At 48.1% G+C, this 19,480-nt stretch overlaps 1 protein-coding gene and 1 pseudogene across 1 annotated transcript; both read right to left on the bottom strand.

The window, feature by feature from the left end:
* Nucleotides 1–10,913: 10,913 nt before the first annotated feature.
* Nucleotides 10,914–18,045, bottom strand: LOC102997623 (epithelial cell adhesion molecule-like; annotated as a pseudogene).
* Nucleotides 18,046–18,592: 547 nt separating this feature from the next.
* On the bottom strand, nt 18,593–19,193 carry LOC103011552 (protein chibby homolog 1-like). The gene has a single exon (XM_057550313.1). The coding sequence runs from the start codon at nt 19,098–19,100 to the stop codon at nt 18,672–18,674; it is 429 nt and encodes a 142-aa protein (XP_057406296.1). The 5' UTR covers nt 19,101–19,193; the 3' UTR covers nt 18,593–18,671.
* Nucleotides 19,194–19,480: the final 287 nt, after the last annotated feature.

Here is a 19,480-nt window from a genome sequence, read left to right as displayed (position 1 = left end):
ATCTTTGTCTACTCGTTGGGCAAAGTTTTCACTTATTTTTAATGTTCTGTTATAGGACAAAATGAAAGTTCTGTTATAGGAAAAAAATGAAAGTTCTGTTATAGGACAAAAATGCTTAAAAGGCAGCTACTGAACTGCCCCACTGATGAAGAAAATGTATTAATTAATGACAACCAAATGACAAAGTATTAATTTTGATCAGCTCACTAAGTCATATGGTACAACCCCAGTTATACTTAATACTTTTCCTCCCTCCCTCCTTCCCACCCCCTTCCTTTCTTTGCCTAGGATAGCAAATCTCACTGTGTTCTGGAGACAACCTTGCGCAGTCACCAATGAAAGGTTAGTAATACAGATGAAGATAATGAAGGCCCTGCATACGAGATCCCTGATGGAGAGACCTGATGCCCAAGGGGAGCCAGAGCACAAGGTCCAATAACTGCTCCCCTGTGGCAGCGAGGCCAGCCATGAGAGCCCACCTCATTCTAAGACCGAAGATTAGAGAAGGACTGTAAACTGTTATTCGATCTGCCATATACACTTTCTGGCAAGGGACCCTCCAAAGCCTGCTGCTTGTCACAAGGGCTATGAGCCAACAATGGCTTTTACATTTGTAAATGTTCACATTTTACAGGCTTCTGTAGGTACCTACCCAGTACTCTCAGTTTTGCCTCTTGGTCCATGAAGCCTTTAATATTTACTATCTGGCCCTTTAGAAAAGGTTTGCCAGCCTTACTCTAGAGGGCTGTCTTATTATACAAAAGTGTCACAAGATGGTTAGAGGCTGATGGCGCAGTTAAACCATAACCTTGGGGTTAGCTCACCTACCAGAGGGAAACCAAAAATAAGAACAGAGACTCCTTAAACTAGACACAGACACCGTGGTCACATGGGCTGCAGGCAATCAGAATGTGCACAAGGGTCAGAGTGGTGTTCCCACTAGAGTGTAAACAAGGTTATCATGTGCTAGTTCACTGTTATAACTGCAGTGCTTGGAACAGTGCCCAGCACTTAGTAGTAGCTCAATAAACACGTGTTAATGAATAAATGGTAGCCAGACACCTATTCCCCTCAGCAACAGCCTGCAGGAACTTTATGGCATGAGTAAGCATGTGTAGAATTAAAATGTACAAGAACATATAGCACTTAAGGTCAGCCCATAAAGTCAGATGTGCTCAAAATATCACTTTAATTACAGTTCAAATCATCTTTCCTCTGGGTGGGTGGCTCCCTTCACCTGCCAGACTACAGTGTGATTCTGGAATCTTACCCAGCACCACAAGAAGGGGAATGAACCTGCCAATCTGGTCTCAGCCAGGGTCCACATGGCGATCAGTGAGACACCGTATCCTGGGTGCGCCGCAGCCCTTCCCCTCCTCTGACATGCTTGGACACGGACAGCCGCATTCCTTTCCACCTAGATCTGCAGGCTGCAGCCACAGCTACAAGGTCACATGGTCTGGAGGACTTAAAAAAAAATACCGATGCCTGACCCTGTTCCTCTGAGTTCACCTGGTCTTGGGTGTGAATTTATTTTTATTGAGGTGAAATTCGCGTAACAGAACCACTCAGCAATGCCCAGTGCAAGCATCCGCCTCATCTAGTTCCAAAACATTTTCATCTCCCCAGAATAAAACCTTGTACCCATTAAGTGGTTAATCCCCATTTCCCCGCCCTCTGGCAACCAATCTACTTCCTGCTTCTAAGGATTTACCGATTCTGCACATTTCTTATAAATGGAATTATACCATATGTGACTTTTTTGCCTAGCTTCTTTCACTTTTAGCATAATGTTTCTGAGGTTCATCCCTGTTGTATTATGTATCAGCACTTCATTCCTTTATATGGGTGAATAATATTCTAGTGTATGTGTATATCATAGTTTGTTTACCCATTTGTCTGTTGATGGGCATTTGGGTTGTTTCCATCTTTCAGCCATCGTGAATAGTGTTGCTCTGAACATCGAGTTACAAGTATTTGTCTGAGTCCCCATTTTCAGTTCTTTGAGGTATAGACACAGGAGTGGAATTGCTGAGTCATATGGTAATCTTATGTTTAACTTTTTGAGGAACAGCTAAATTGTTTCCACAAGGATGAACTATTTTACATTCTCACCAGCAATGTGTAAGGGTTCCTATTTCTCCACATCCTTACCAGGACTTATTTTCTGTTTTGTTGTTTCTTCTTGTTGTTGTTGTTTTATTCTAGCCAACCTAGTACGTGAGAAGTGGTATCTTGTATCTCACTGTGGTTTTGATTTCTATTTCTCTAGTGCCTTGGGACGTGGAGCATCCTTTCATGTGCTTATTGGCCATTTGTACATCTTCTCTGGAGAAATGTCCCTCTAAGTCCTTGGCCAATTTTTAAATTGGGTTGTCTTTTTGTTGTGAGTTGCAACAGTTCTTTATATATTCTGCATATTAGATCCTTTTCAGATATATGATTTACATACATTTTCTCCCAATCTGTAGGTTGTCTATTCACTTTCTTTTTTATAAATTTATTTATTTATTTATTTATGGCTGCACTGGGTCTTTGTTGCTGTGTGCAGGCTTTCTCTAGTGGCAGTGAGCGGGGGCTACTCTTCATTGTGGTGTGCAGGCCTCTCATTGCGGTGGCTTCTCTTGTTGCGGAGCACAGGCTCTAGGCGCGTGGGCTTCAGTAGTTGTGGCACGCAGGCTCAGTAGTTGTGGCTTGCGGGCTCTAGAGCGCAGGCTCATTAGTTGTGGTGCATGGGCTTAGTTGCTCCGTGGCATGTGGGATCTTCCCAGACCAGGGCTCGAACCTGTGTCCCCTGCATTGGCAGGCAGATTCTTAACCACTGCACCACCAGGGAAGTCCTTCACTTTCTTGATAATGCCCTTTTCTACACAAAAGTTTTTAATTTTAATGAAGTCCAATTTATCTATTTTTGCTTTCATCATTTGTGCTTTTGGTGTCGTATCTGAGAATCCATTAACAAATCCAAGGTCATAAAGATTTACCCCGTGTTTTATTCTGACTTTCATAGTTTTAGCTCTTATATTAGTATTTAGGTTTCTGATCCATTTTTAGTTACGTTTTGTATATTTGTGAGGTATGGCTGAGATTATATTTGCATGTGGACATCCCATTGTCCCCGCAGCTTGGACACCGATTTTTATAAAGCTCCTCCCAGGAGATTCTTATATGCACCAGACAAAAGCATCACTCAGCAATTCCACTCCTGACTAGCTGCACTACCCACTAACTGCACTACCCAGCGATGCCTGCTGCCTGTCCCCACTCATGGGGTTTAGCCAGGAATCTGACGGGTACATTCCTCTCACTTCTACCCCTACAACTTGTAGTCTTTCCCCGACCTCTGCCCCCATCATGGAAGAATTTTTCTAGTCTGGGGATGCAGAAGTTCTGGGCTAAACTTCTGGCAACCTGTTCACATTCAATGCCTATGGAATTCAGGCCTCTGGAAACAAGCCTGGAAGACTTAGGGGCTCTGTCTGCTTTCAGTCTAAACACATTTTCCCCTTGAGGCAATGAGCATGGGTTTGGCTCAGGCTCCTGCTGGTTCTGAGGCTGTCATTTGCTGAACAACTTCATTAGACCCGTAGGCCATGGCTTCTGACCTGGACCACCATCTGGCATCACTTGGTATGTTCTCTGGTCACAGTATGTGAGTTTCACCATTCAGATGGGTTTCCTCCAATTACCTACAAATGAGTTCCCCTCGCTACACAGGCTCCAAGTCCCCAGTCTGAATTTGCAAAGAATTGATTTATAAGATTATATGATATTAACATTATGTTTTATAGTTTCAAAATACGTTACAGTTCCCTTCCACACTCTCATTTCAGAATTGTGAGGTAGGTCTGGCAGGCGCTGGTTCCATTTTGCAGAAAGGAAATGTGATTCTGACAATGCACTAGACCTGGGCTGTGCTCTTCCTGCTCTGTGACTGGAAGCACACAGAGGAAGCCTGGGAAAGAGCTTTGGATCCAAAGGATCCATTAATCCACGCATTAACCAGGTTTGGAGGAGTGAGAGCAGCTTGATGTGAGGACCAGGCTGGAGAGCAGGAGCACGTCTCTATGCAAAGGAAGCTCTGTCTGGCAGAAGTAGTGCCGGGCAGGGACCAGGTGGGCAGCACCTGCTACCGCGGGTTATCTCTGACTGTGACCTCCGTTAACGGGGCCATTACCTTATTCCCATGTGCAGACAGAGACTCAATCTAAAAAGCTCTACTTGTTTTGCAGCTCTGAGATTCCATCACTGACCGCCTCGTCCTCTAGTTATCCATGACCTCATGCTCAACTGCACGCGAGCATTGCCCAGTGCAGTCTGCCTTGGTGTTTACACTACTGTAGTAACTGGAGAGTTCTAGATTCACGTTCAAAGTTCTTAATCCAGTGCCACATTTAGCGAGGGACTGCAGGCTGCATTTATAATTATTCAGTCTTCTGTCTGCCTTCTCTCTGGGCTCATTTACCCTGTGAAACCAGTCTATTTTTGCTTTCCCCTAAAGAATAAAGGGCTTCTCTCACCACTGGAAGGGAAATTGACAATATCAATTATTCCTGTGGCCATTCAGGACTCAATGACATTTCTGGGAACTGCTGCTCAACCCTGAGGGAGCAATTAAAATTCTAGAGGAGCATCTACTTGGTGCTGGAGAAACTGAAACAGACTTGCCCCCATTCTCTTAGGAGAAGGTGTCATCCTCCACCGGGGTGAGGGCAAGCGAGGAAGAAGCATGTGCCTCGGAGTCTGCTCAAGTGGCTCAGATGGGCTCAATTCAACAGACTTTACTGACGGAGACTCCTCTAACTTCAGAAGCGTGGTCTCTTTGTAAAAATGCTACCAACTTTAGGGCACAGCCGTTTGTGCTGAACCTTTGTGGGGACTGCCTTTAAGTCCCCTTGTCCCTCTGCCCAACCCTGCTTCCCTCACTCCCCTACAAGGACTGATTCCGAGAGCACATCCCAGTGAACGCCCTGCACACTCACCTCCATCCCAGAGTCTGTGCCCAGAGAACTCCAACTGTGGCACTTGCATGCAAGCCATAAAGAAACTCTTTCATTTGTCTGTGAGAAAGCATGTAAGAATGTTCCCTGCATACGAGGATGTTACTTCACTTGGGAACAGTGAAAAACTGGAAAAAATCTGACTGCCAGTAGGGGAATGGATAAATAAATTGTGGGAGAGCCACTGACGAGAACACGTCATAGCGATTCAAGTGCATGAACTTGTTCTACGTTGGACGATGTGACACAACCTTAAGCGTGATGCTGAGGGAGACAAGTTGCAGGAAGTCACTCTCATTGTACTGTTCATATGAATTACCAATACACAAAACTATACCCTACATTAATAGAACATACATATTTATTTTAAAATATCTGAAGCAACTATGGTATATTAACATTTATTGAATCTGGGTAACTAAAATCTGTGTGGAATGTGGATGCTTGTTTTACTATTATTGTTGTTTATTAATTTTTCTCGCTTAAAGTCCAGGCCCTTTATGTACAGTTGGCCCTTGAACAACATGGGTTTGAACCGCACGGGGTCCACTTATACGTGGATTTTTTTCAATAGTAAATACTACAGCACTACATGATCTGAGGTTGGTTGAATTGGTGAATGCGGAATTGCGGATACTAAGGACCTGCTGATATTTAAGGCTGACTGTAGTTATATGCGGATTTTTGACAGCAGGGAGGTTGGTGCTCCTAACCCGTGTGCTATTCTAGGGTCAACTGTGGTCCCAAAGCATGAGGCTGCTCTGCCAGCCGTCTGTATCTCTTGCCACTGACAGGCTCACGTCTTGGACTGCCTACCACTGGGGTGTGCCCTGGGAATCAGTCACTGTGCTCCTGCATCTCTCCAGGGCTGCAGGATTCTTTGGTGAGCCCTGGACCCTGTGCCTGGGGTGCAACTCCCCGTGCCCCGCCCAGCCGGCCTTGGGAGCTGTCCTGTTACCTGAGGGCCCAGGCCTCCAGTCGGATCTGCTGCTGAGCAAGCAGCAGGCCACCCTCCAGGGTGCAGGGGGAGGGCGGGAAGCAGTGACCGTGTGTAGGTGTGCACGGGGGCTGGCTGGCACGGGGGTGGCACACAGGAGCTCTGGTTCCATGTAGAGAGGTACTGCCCGGTCGCAGAAGGACCGTGGGTGAGGCCACGGACCGGGGCCAGCCCTGCCGGAGGGCCTCACGGCCCGGCTGACGGGACCGCCCGGGAAGAGCTGAAGGGCACCCTCCTCCTGCAGCGTGCCTCTAGCGCCCTCTGCTGAGAGAGTCAGCACCGGGCTCACGCTAACAGGGAAACACCTGACGGAAGCCCACTTTTATCACAGAGCAAGTACTGAAGGTGCATTCGCAGCTGAGGCAGTACACTGACAACGGGAAAGGTAGCTCAAGGTACACCACAAGACCAGCCTTGGCATTAGGGCCATTGTTATTTGCTAAATCCGCGAATCTCCCTCATCCGTTGCCATTTCCTATTGAGTCTTGGGCCTCTCTTTGTATGGACTTGGGCTCCATCACAGCCTTGCCAGGAAAACGAGGGAGAGAAGCACGGCTCCCGGCCCAGCATCTGTGCGGTCTGCACACACGTGCCAAGCTCCCAGGAGCCCAGGCCTGGGCGGGCAGCAGCACCTGCTGGGGCTTTGTCAGGGGCGCGGTGCGACGGCTGATGCAAACTCCCCAAGCCGAATTCAGGAGCCACCTGTTTCTCCGGGTCACTGTGCCTTCACTGTCTGCCCTTTGCTTTGTTCAGGAGCATCTGCTCCCTGCAGATACCATCTAACTGGTTTCTGTGGAGCCCACTGCTGCATCTGGCATTGCAGCAATGTCTGAGCACTACAGATACAGATATGAACACATTTCTTAATTGAACCTTCAGTCCGGAGTGAGCTGTGTAGGCCTCAAAAAGGAGGAGTAATGTCTCTTAAATAGAAATAATTCTCATGACAATCTACTTGTCCGGAAATAAAGGTGACATAGGACATGAGTGGTGATTTACACACGTTGAAGTGGACAGGGCCACTTCTCATTCTTATGAAAATCAAGCTGACTTTGTAAGTGAATACGTATTTAAGGGCTCACACTCTTAGCAGTCATAAATATCCTTCACACACCCCACTACGAAAAATGGTCAATTTATACTGATGCGCACCTTTTCTTCCCCTTTTCCTAATATACTGTGGTGTGATTTTCACACCAGCATAGAAGGAATTCCGTGTGTGTGCTTGTGTGTTTGCAGTGTGGGGGGACTCTATACGTTATTCATTCTATTGATGGATGTTTATACAATAAATAATCTACGACTCCTAGAAGTAGAATTCTTTGGTCAAGGAGTATGACTTAGAATTTTAATAAGTATTACTAGCTTGACCTCCATAGTTGCATCAATTTTCAGACTGCAGGTGGGGCCCCCAGGGAGCCGTTATCAAACTTTCAAATCTGTGCTAATTTTAGAGGTTAAAAAATGGAATCGCAAAATAGTTCTATTTGCATTTTTTGTCATAAGTTGAGCATATTTTCCTATTTTATGTGCCTTCTTTATTTCCTCATCCTTTTCTCACTTTTCTGTTGAGTCATGGGTCTTTATATCAATTTGTGGACACTCTTCATATACCATGAAAATTAACCCTTTGTCTGGGATGTTATTAGCAAGTGTTTTTTCCCACTTTATCTTTTGACTATATATAAACAAATTTCTGCATGGCAAAAGTACCATAAGCAGTCAGATTTATTAATCTTTAATTTATGGCTTCTGGGTTTTATGTTCTTAGGCCTTTCAGCTTCAAGCCAGAAAAGAACTCTCCCACTGATTCTTCTAGTACTCAAGGGTTTTATTTTTGCCTCTAGGTTTGTAATCCATTTGGAATTTATCTTGGAGTCAATTGTTTTACAGCTGTTGACCCATTTTCCCCACTGTGGTTGCTTCAAATTCTTTGACCCTCCTCCCTTCAAAGGGTGGAGGCCAATTCCTCTCGCCTTGAGTGCAGGTCAGATTTAGTGACTCACTTCTATCAGTAATTAAAAGAATGTGGCAGAAGTGATGGCGTGTGGCTTCTGAAACCAGGTCATGAAGGAGACTGCAGCTTCTGCCTAGCTCTCTTGAGTCACTGTTCTGGGGACGCCAGTTGCTATGTAGTGAGGACAGTCGAGCAGTCCCGTGGAGAAGTCACATGGGGAGGAACAGAGACCTCGGGCCAACAGCCAGCAATCAACACGCAGACGTGTGAGCGAGCACCATGGAAGCAGATCCTCCAGCCCCAGCCTTCAGCTGAAGCCCCAGCCAAGAGCTGGACTGAGCCTCAGAGGAGACGCTGAGCCAGAACCACTCAGCTAAGTCACTGGCGAATTCCTGGCCCACAGAAACTGTGAGATGATACATGTGTATCGTGGTGTTAGGACACGAACTCCGGGGGTGAGCTGCTGTGCAGCAAGAGGGAACTAACGTATAACGTGCCGTTTATTCAACAATCTATTTTTCCCACTAATTTGAGATGCCACTTTCTCTATACTAAGTTCCTGTAAGAATGTGGATACATTTCTGGATTTTCCCATATGTTCTATTGATATATTCCACTGGTCTAATTTAATCATAAAATCTTTAAGTTTTTAATGTCTGGTATAGGACAATTCTTGCCTACCATCCTTCATTAATCTAGTCTCAAAAATTATATTATGGTTATTGGAATTACTTTAACTTTATAAATTATGGAGAAATGACATCTTACAATGTTGCTGTAAGCCAGGTTTCCCAAAAAACATTCTGAGATGAAGATTTGCATGCAGAAAAATTTTAGGGTGTGCTCTCTTGGGATCAACATCTTTGAGAGGGTGATGGACTTCTCTCAGATGAAAGGAACAGAACTGGACAAAGGGAGTTGAATTCAGGCAGAGACCTCAGCCAACCCATGGGGAGCTCTGAAGCTGGGATGGCCCTTTATAGACATGCTCAACTGAGGCAAGTGGGGCACAGCCCTTGTACCTTGTATTAGCCACTCGCTGACAAGTTGTCCTCAGGGAGAGGGCTACTCTTGGGGGAGGCAGCTCCCTTAGGCCAAGGGCAATTTCTGAGGACAGAAGCGTCAGGCAACACTCCCAGAAGCTCAGGAAATAAGTACCTTAGTCTTGCCAGGGAGATTTGGGCCGTATGCACACAGATGTTGGGTCTTCCTACCCAAGACACAGTACAACTTTCCATTTGTTGAAGTGTCTTTTGTATCCCTTAAGAGTATTTTTAAAACATCCCTTGTATACATTTTGTCAATTCCTTAAGTTTATTTCTCATTTTTTAAAGTTTTGTGTTGTCAAATAGGATCATTTCTTCCAATTAGTTAGTTATCGTGTTTGAAACGTGAAAGCTATTGATTGTTGCATTATAACTTGGTGCCCTGATGTCCTACTGAATTCTCTTATTGTTTGGTTTTGGGCTTGGGTTCTTGTCTTGGATTTTCCAGTTATATAACCTACAAATAATAACGAATTTTATATTAGTTTTGGGGTTGTGATAGACATTTTGTCATGTTAACGAAATATCCTTGAAGACTTCTTAAAAAATGAATTCAGAACTGTGCTTTACTGCTTTTTTAGCCTTACCCTAAATCTTCTCAAAGATACCCATAACAGATTTATTTTAATTCAGGACTTCTTCTGATTAACTGCACCAGTGATCATCTTGAAATAACACAATACAGGAGACGAAGGGGGCCTGAAAACTAGGTTCTCATCCTGGTTCTGCCACTGACAGGCTGGCAGTGGCCAGTCACACATGCCCGCCGTGGCACAGGGTCTTCCTGGGGGAAGTGAAGAAGAGAGACATGGCCTCGGCAATCTCTGTGGTGGAGGCAGGTGATGTTTGGTCAAGAGATAAGCCCCAACTGTGTGAAAAGGGTGTAGATGCAGGGCAGCCAAATGAATGGGGAATGTCCACTGACCCAGCGAATCATAATTTGCCATTTCTTTCACCCTCAATTGATGAGAAAGACCAGATTATATTTTCAAGGTATGAAATACAATACTTCCAACAGGAAGCAAAAGATCATCAATAACACTTCGGAAGTCCCCAGGCTGCAGTTCTTACTGCCTTGCTGTGACCACGTGGTATTTAAACAGCCCCTGTTGATGAACATGAATGTTGGTTTTTATCCTCAGAATTTAGCCAATGCTTCCCTTAGAAAGGGCATGAACAGAAGACCTTTAATTTGTTATCAAGCAGCTCCTACCTAGAAAGTCAGTATAATCTATGCAGAAGAGCCCTAGGGGAGAAGAGCCCTGGGTTAGCAGAGTATTAATTCATTGACTGGTACTGACAGGGAAAGCTCCCTGTGACATTTGGGTTCTTCCACCTTTTGGCTACTGGGAATAGCGCCTCCATAAACATGAATGTACAAATATCTCTTCGATATCCTGGTTTTAATTCTTTTGAATATCCAGAAGTGGAATTGCTAGATCATGTGGCAGTTTCATTTTTAATTTTTTTTTTTTTAGGAAACTCATTTTTTAAATGTTCTATTTCATAGTTCATAAAAAAGTTTTTATGTATAAAACTCAAAGTAAAGAGAAAGGCAGCTATTTAATCACAAGTGGACGAGATAGTAGTCATTCAGACTACTGTGGAAGTGTATTTAATGCATACCCTTCAATGTTAGGGGTAAATAATTCAAACTATGCAGTCCAAATTTTAGGTTTGGGTTTTATATCAGATCTGCATATATATGACACTTGTGGTCAAATTTTAAGATTGGTAAAGTCAATTTCAAACAGCTTATATTTTGAGTACAGGTTTAACTATTACAAATATATGGTGTTCAACTAGCACAGTAGTGGTCTTCAAAGATTTTCTCTTTGCCCCATGCTCATATGTTTGTAATCTGAGTCTGTTTGCTAATTTCCCTTTTTGTAGTTACTCTTCAAATTATAGTGCTATACACTGAGTTCTCAATGCATCTCAATCATGTCCTTTATCTCAGCTTTCTCATACTCTGCCATTCTTTTCTTTCTGGAAACAACCAGCATGATTCCAGCAGTAACTGCCATCGCCACAACCACAATGACAGCGATAATTCCAGCTTGTAGACCCTGCACTGACAATTCAGGTGGTTTTTCATCAACATAGTAAATTGAAGTTCAAACAGGATCCAGATCCAGTAGTTCCCCATTTACTTTCAGACCCATCCTTTTGGACTGGAACAAGGATTCATCTTTAACTTCTTTTTCAAAACAATAAGCCACATCATCTATGTCCACATCATTCTGAATTTTCTAAGAATTCTGTACCAGATCAAGAGTGATAACATCATTCTCATACAGAGTATCTGTGATATATTTTGGGTCCAGTTGATACCGACTCATGAGTACCTCCTTGAGCGCGGTGTACAAACTTTGATCCTCATAAGGGTGTTCTCTTGTGTTTTGGTTCACCGACGATCCAGCAGGCCCTCACTGGCTGGGAGCAGGCCGTTTCACTGTCCTTACCAGCTCTTCCCACCCGGCAGCGTTCACACACCTGCACGTGGACGTGTCATCGCGCGGCTTGGCTGTACAGAGCCCCTCGTCGCGCTCGGGATCAGAGAGCCCACCATCGTTCGGGATAGCGCCCTCTGGTGCCCCCTCTCCCAGGCTCTGGGACAGTCATTTCTGCCTTCGTCACCAAACATTTGGTAGCCAGTTTTGTGCAAATGACAGAATGTTGTGCAGCAACGGACGTACACTGGCACCGACCCCGTGGTCAGTTTGTAGTTTTCACACACGCACACCTTTCCTGGGCCGCGGCCACCGCGGCAAGCAGCAGCCCGAATGCAAAGACCCGGGGCGGGAGGGAGCATTGCCGCGCGCGCAAGCACAAGGGCGAGAGGGGTGCGAGGCGGGCTGGGGGCTCTCGTGAGGACGCACAGACAGAGTAGGGCCCCGGGAGGCCACGGCTGGCCCCACGGCGCAAGGCCTGGGCCACGCAGGTCCGCATCAGGAGGATGGCGGCGAGGTGCCCTGGGGCCGGGCGGTTGGTGCGGGTGTGAGCTGGCCGGCAGATTGCGCTCTTCCGGCGCGCAGCTGCTCTGCCCGACCTCACTTTTAATTTCTTGAGGAATCTCCATACTGTTTTCCAGAGCAGTGGCACCATTTTCCATTCCCACCAACAGTGTCTAAGGGTTTCAACTTCTTCACATCCTTGCCAACACTTGTTGTCTTTTGCTTTTTTTGATAATAGGCATCCAGACAGGTGTGAGGTGCTATCTCATTGTGGTTTTGATTTGCATTTCTCTGATGCCTAGTGACCTTTAGCACTTTTTCATATACCAGTTGGCCTTTTTCATGTCTTCTTTACAGAAATGTCTACTCAAGTCCTGTCCCCTTTTTAAAATCAGGTTATTAGTTTTTTTGCTGTTGAGTTGCAGGAGTTCCTTACGCACTTTGGAAATTAACCCCTAACAGATATATGATCTGCAAACACTTTCCCCCATTCAGTGGGCTGCATCTTCACTCTGTGATTGTTTCCTTTGCCCTTGGTGGAGGATGGTCTTCAGCGTTTCCCTGGTTCTCTTCAAAGCATTGGCCCCGGCCGCCCCTTCCTGGCCCTTGTCCTGCACTGCTCGCAGGTGTGGGGAGAAGTGAGCGAGCTGCCTCCCTCCTCACACAAGCTCATGAGTGCCTGATCACTGCCGTCTGCCACTACTTAAATGCTGCAGATGATTTCACTTCTGGGAACGCACACGCCCAGGTGGCAGGCAGCACCTTTTTTTAGAACTGACATTCTCACATGTCTTCTCAAGTGAACTGCCATTACTGCTAAATGTTTAAAGAGGTAACTGTTAAGTCAGCACCGGACTCATGCACATAGATGAGCTTTAGCATGGCATGTCTGTACTGGGGAACCATGAGGAAATCCCAGCAGGGACTGACTATCCTATTGGTGGCATTGTCTCATCTGTGTTGTGCATCTTCTGAGTGGAGTGACTATAATTTATTGTCCAAACCAGAACGCTTTTAAGACAAAGGAGAGTAAGACTTATGCTAGGACAGCACTGAAAACGAGGTCTGTGAAGCCTCGGACTTCAGAGTGGACTCCAGTATGTCCTACAGAATAGTATAAGAAATTAATCTCTATTGGGAGAGTGAAAACCAAAGACTATCAGCAACGGTTCCCACCTTCCCTGTGCTCCCCAAGAAAGGTGTGCTGGGTGGGCCTCTGCTGGGTCCCAGGTTGGGTGCCAGTGGCAGTGGAGGGGCACGGCTCTGCTGGTGACCTTTGTGTAGGGCAACCATGAGAATGCAGCCCTGACAGGGAGAAGCACATCAAGATGCCAGGCAGCGGGCGCAGGGGGTGCCTGGCTTAAAGGCTTGAGGGACCCCCAAAGCCTGGGCTCTGGGTCCATGGAGGTTGCAATGCCCAGGCCTGGAGCAGGGCCCAGTGTCTGGTCTAGTGGAGTTCCTTCTGCTGGGGGAGTCAGAAAAGCCCCCAATGGGGGTGTTCCCACATGACTGGAACAAGCTCTTGGGGCCACTGTCAGAGGATTCTCATTTCAGAACAAGCTGACAGTTAGAAATGCAAGAGAGAAGGTGAAGGGGGCAAAGAGAAAGAAAGATGGGAGGGGTGGGGAGGCATTCCAGTGCTGGTCAGGACTCAGCCCGGTGTCCTGTTGCCCCTTTAAGCAAAGAACAGTGGGACCACGGGAGTTCCCTGGCGGTCCAGTGGTTAGGACTCCGCGCTTTCACTGCTGTGGCCCGGGTTCAATCACTGGTCAGGGAACTAAGATCCCGCAAGCCACACAGCACAGCCAGAAAAGTAAAAAAATACAACAGTGGGACCGGGCACATCAGGCAGGAAGACACTTACGGGAGGGGCCTGGAGTGGCTGCAGAACTGAGAGCAACTCTGGAGAACCAGGTGAGGAGGGGGAAAGCCCCGGGGCTCTGGGGGTGGACCGAAGCTTGTCCCGGGGCCCTGATGCCACCAAGCACACGTCAGCTCCAACTGTGTCTTGGTCACTCTGTTCTCACTGGGCTCGAGCTGCAAACCGCAGGATAAGCGTCCCGCTGGCCTACCTGGGCCACATGCCCACCCCTGGCTGCTGGCTAAAAGGATTTTGACAGTAGCTCTGCCTGTTCGCACCCAAGGAGAGAACGAGACATTACCCCAAAGGAACACCTGGAGCTCGTTCCAATGCAAGAGAGAATACGTGCTAAGTGGCAAGCAAAAGAACAAGAAAAAAAAAGTCCCATCCCTGCTTACCTGCATTTCTTTCTCTAGGGGCTCCGCATCAGATGGGCGGTAGGAATCTGGCAGAGGGAGGGATCCGGCCGACCTCGAGCAAGTGCCGGGGAAGCTGCAGAGAACAGAGACCCGGCTGAGCCCTAGAGAAGGCTGAGTAGGTGGAGGAACCGGCTGATCGTGGGGAGAGGTGGAGGCAGGGCCTCGGAATCCCTCCCGGGCTCCCGGAGGAGCAGCGCTGGCAGCTGTCGCTCCCGATCCGGATTGCTCTCCCACCCTGGCCCTCTCCTTCCCACTCTCCGTCCTCCTCCTTCCCCGCACAGAACTCTCCTCCTGCGCCTTTTCCTTCTCACACCACACAACGTGCACGGGGTGGGCACGCTCTTAGCGGAGACCCCGCGTCAGCGTCCAGCGCGGGTCCCCGCAGGGCCCGGACCTGCCCACGGCCTGCGACACCCGGGTCTGGCCGCCCACCGCACACGAGCACGTGAGCGTCCCCACCACACGCCCCGCTCCCGCGCCTCCTCTCCCGACCCCGGCGCGGCCCCGGGGCCCAGCGCTGACTCACCACACAGCCTCCTGCCCCGTCTCTCTGGACTCGCGGCTCCGTCCACGCGTGGCGGGCCTGCCCCTCGCCGGGCCGTCCCCACGCCGCGTACAGCCCTTTGGCGTGACCGGGCCCGTCCGCCCCACGCGCAGCGAGCCCCGCGCTGAGGCCGAGGTTTGCCGGAGAAAGGGAGCCCGGAGAACAGACCTCAAACCTTCCCCGGGGAAGGCGAGGGGCCGGGGTGTCTACGGGAGGGAAGCAGGGCGGCGGGAGGCTGCGGAGGCGCCGAAGGGTGACTGGAAACAAGAGGAAGCTGAGAACCGTCGCCCTCCGCGCGTGCCCAGGTGCTACGGACGCCTCGCAGGCCGCGGTGAGAAATGGCGGCGCCACGCCGTCCCAGGGGAACTTCCGGCACTGACGTCAGGGGGCGGGGCCGCGCAGGCCCAGTGGGAGTGTCGGGGGGCGGGGCCTCAAAGAGGCCTAATCGGTTGGCGCTGCAGCGGGACTCAGCTGAGTCCAGGGTCCTGGAAGACGGTTGGGACAAACATCTTCCTCTTCAGGCTGCTTAAGGCTTGGAGGACATGCACGTTTTTGTAAAAACAATTAAAGCGAGCTTGATGGGTGGAAGCAGGTTACAGCTCAGTAACTTTTAAGCAAGTTACAGTTTCCCGGGGTAAGTGCACTGCCCTCGGTTTCCAGGGTGAAGCTCCAGATGTCCAGAGCTCCTGGTGGCTCCTCCCAAAGCGCCGTCTCCGTTCTCTTCACAGCCCTCCTGCTTGTTCCTGCAACACCCATTCCTGTGTTTGTCTTAGTTCTCCTTGAGAGCTCAGCCCAGGCGTAATCCCCTCCAGGTGGGTTTCTGGCTCCCACACGCCTGCCCACGCTCACACACGTGCACGCTCACACGTTCACACACGTGCACAGGCTCACACACGCACAGTTACCTTGTACAGAGCTGTGCCCTAATGTTGTGACGGCTCTTTATTTGCCTGGGTCCCCACCTGGAAGCATAGCAGTGTTTCATTCATCTTCATGCTCAGTGCCTAGCACAGCGCCTGACATAAAAGGCTCAACCAGTGTTAATTAAAAGAACCCCAACTGCACAATGGCTGGGTAAGAGGCCACCTCAGAAGCATGCCCTCTCTCGGGGTCTGATGTCCCAGGAAATGACCGTATAAACTTAAAGATAACTGGAAATAGGAAAAAGGCTTTGCCCATGTAGTGTCCATTCTTGTATGGAGGTCTGTCTCAGCTAAGGCAGTAAGGCCCTAGGTGCCCCTGCAAGCAGCCGGGGGATGGGCGCCGGGATCCGAGGGAAGGCTTCAGTGTGGGGACCGAGAACCTCCTGCCCCCTCCTCGGCCTTGCCGAAAGCTCTTATGTTATTGCCATTCAGCTCTTGTATTTGTTCAGTTCTGTTATGATTCAGTTATCGCAGGAGGAAAGGGCACACACGGCCGGGCAGAGGACAGGAGCACGCAGTGTCCACCGAGGAGCACACGTCACCTTAAACTCTCTAGTAATGAGAGGCAGCGGCAATGCCGTGCTGGCCGCAGGGACAGCTGGGTGTGAAAGACTGAACACCTACAACTGTTGTCAAAAGATGGATGGAAAAAAAAAAAAAGATGGAGAAAAAAAGAAAGAAAAGAAAAAGACAGCCAGGAGTGGCTGCTGAGTGGCTGAGACACTGCAGGAACACCTGACGCCCTGGACTTTGCAGGATTTCCCACACTCTGTCCGCTGGGACTGCCCTGGGCTACAGAGCAATGGTGCTCCCCACACTCCTGCATTTAAGTTCACCAAAGAGCTTAGAAATAAGGCTGAAACTATTATTTTAAAGGGTTTACATTTTAGTAACCAGCCTTAAGTACTATTTTCCATGAAATATCTTGGGTCTCACACAAAAATAGATATTAAGGGATGAAACTGCCATACTGATCCACCCTGCCAGCAAGTGACAGAATGGGGACCCTGGATCCCCTGATGCATTAGCCACTGGATGGCCTCCTCCAGAAAAGCACCAGGCCCCAATAATTTCATGGACAAATTATGTCGAACCTTTGAAGAATAGACAACTCTTGCCTTTCAAATTGTTCCAGATAATAGAGATGGGTAATATCTTAATTCATTTTTTGAAGCCTAATATTACTGCCAAAGATGACTGAGATTTTTTTTAAAAGAAACACTATTGATTAATCTCACCTGGTAATGAGGATACAGAAGTACTGAATAGAATATTAGGAAATGGAATCTGGTACTACATTAAAAGAATAACAACCATGATAAAGTGGGATTTATTCTAAGAGAAGGATTGTTTAATATTAAGAAATATCTTATGATAATTTCTCAAATTAATAGGTTAGACTTACTGCATACATTTCATTTCACTTAGGTGTAGACATAGTACACAATAAAATTCGTATTTTGCTTTTTAATGCATGATTATATACCAAATACATTTCTGCCATCATCGTAATTATCACTTTGAATTGTTGTTTCCTTGGTCTAGAGTTCCAAGAGAAAGCTTACTATGTCAAATTATTTGGATATGTTATATAATAAACTGTCCTGTCCCCTCCCAGTTATATTAGTATATATACTAATTCATAAGAGTGCCAATTTCACCATAATCTCACCAACTTTTGGTAGTATAATGTTTTATACAATCTAACAAGTATAAAACTATTTTATAATTAAAATATAGTTTCCTGTATTTTACACAATATGACTTACTGACACAATCTGAATTACTAGACGTTTTGATCATTTTTCTTGTGTGAATTCACAATTTGTCTAAGATAACCCAGAGTCCCCTTCCTTTTACCCTACCTCACTTTACTCCCTCCAACCAGGACACCCGGACAAGGTTCCTCCTTGATTTCTGGTGGACAGCCTGGCTTGGAACTAATGAACTGCAGTCTCACTGCACCAGCTCTCTGCCTCATCTGTGACAGAGACTGTTCTCATCTTCAGCTCATTTTGGAAACCTCTTGCCTTTCTGGGCTCTTTTATGGGGTTCACGTATGTAACCTATTCCTCACTCCCACCCCTCGGGGTTCCCAGAATCACAGAATCTTAGAGCTATGCTGTCCAGACCCCTCCCAGAGCAGCCGCCCGGCCACTGTAGCCATGACCTGACCTCCTGGGCTACTGACACCAGTGTGGACCTGACTGTGTGACATGTCACAAGGCATCTGTCGCCACAACCCTGAGGCAGGGACCTCACATCTCAGCAGAGGCAGGTGGACGCCCTGTTCCCAGAGATGCACCACAGGGAAGCTGCAGACCGAGTGAACCAGCGCCATGTCTACACACAGGTGTCCCACAGGTCCCAGCTCATCACACCACTCAGAGACTTTGCTTTCCAAATACAGAATAAAGTACGGTAAACAGGAAAGTAGCACAAAAATATAGTGTTGCCGTGGGAGGTCGGTGCTTGCTGCTGAGAAGCTGAAGCCAGAGGAGGCTGTGGATTTGGGGAACGCGTATTCTTTAAAGGAGGGAGAGAGTGGCCTGAAGGGCAGAGAACCAGCAGAGTTCCTTGTCTGAGACCCCTAACAACAAGGCTCTGTACACCTGATGCCGCACCACACACAGCAGTGTGAGGAGATGATACGCTGAAATCCGTCCGACGAGGGTGAGCCTGGGCCGCGGGCATTCGTTTGTTAAGTGACTGGAGAACACCCAAAGGCCTCTGTCACCCCAGACCTCCCTGAGGCGGCCTCCTTATGCTGTGAAGCACAGGACGGGCCTGGCAGCCACTACACTGTCGCCTTCCTACTGCCGACCTAAGGGGGCCAGTGCCTTTGGCCCCATTATGTGATACTCTCCCAGGACCTAATCCACTAGTTTGGTTAAAAATTCCCTCAGCCACATCCTCTTCTGACGAATGGGTTTCCCCCTGTGCTCCTAACGGGTGTCTTTGGGGTCTTCATTTTCTCCGCCGGCTGACACTCTTCAGTTCATCCAGCTCCTTCTCCATTAAGTGGGATTTGGCGGTGGTCTCAGAGAGCATGTCCAGCAGGATGTCCACCTTCAGCCGCAAGAGATTGTTCTCTTCCTCCAGCTGCTGGTTCCGCCTCCGGAGGCGCTGGGCCTCCCTCCGGTCCATGCCTCCACTAATCCCTGTCTCTGCTATCCACTGGCCGTTTTCAAACTTCAGGCTCTGCCCGGCCAGGTTCATGGTGGGCGTTCCATAGTCAAGGCCCAGCTCCACCTCCCGGGTCGACCGATCCAAATTATGCAGGTTGGAGAGAGACGCAGACTTCCGAGGGGGCGTCTTCTTCGGACTGAATGTACTCCCAAAGAGAGGCATCTTTGGCCTGATGAAGGAAAGGTCAATGCTCCCTTCTCCTGACATGCCCCGGAAGCTGAGGTTCCAAGGGAACCCCCCGACCTCCCGCTAGGTACCCAGCAGAGGCCATATCCCCCGCCGCGACCTCGACCACGGGCGCCTCCTTTTTTTTTTTTGCGTTTTGTTGTTGTTGGGTTTTTTTAGATTTTTCTTTTTTGATGTGGAACATTTTTAAAGTCTTTATTGAATTTGTTACAGTGTCGCTTCTGTTTTATGTTTTGGTTTTTTGGCCCGGAGGCATGTGGGATCTTAGCTCCCCTACCAGGGATCGAACCCACACTCCCTGCATTGGAAGGTGAAGTCTTAACCCCTGGACCGCCAGGGAAGTCCCAGTCCTTGGGTTCTGTGTGACCTTCCCTGCTTTGGGCCCTGGGACCTCATCCTCA

This window comes from Balaenoptera acutorostrata, chromosome 7, assembly GCF_949987535.1.
Source record: "Balaenoptera acutorostrata chromosome 7, mBalAcu1.1, whole genome shotgun sequence".
NCBI classification, from domain to species: Eukaryota; Metazoa; Chordata; class Mammalia; order Artiodactyla; family Balaenopteridae; genus Balaenoptera; species Balaenoptera acutorostrata.
Note: the sequence above shows the minus strand (reverse complement) of the source record. Positions and strands in the feature narration are given on the sequence as shown.

What these genes read in the sequence shown, in the direction of transcription:
- LOC103011552 (XM_057550313.1), bottom strand. Translation starts at nt 19,100, where the DNA reads ATGTCAGGAGAAGGGAGCATTGACCTTTCCTTCATCAGGCCAAAGATG.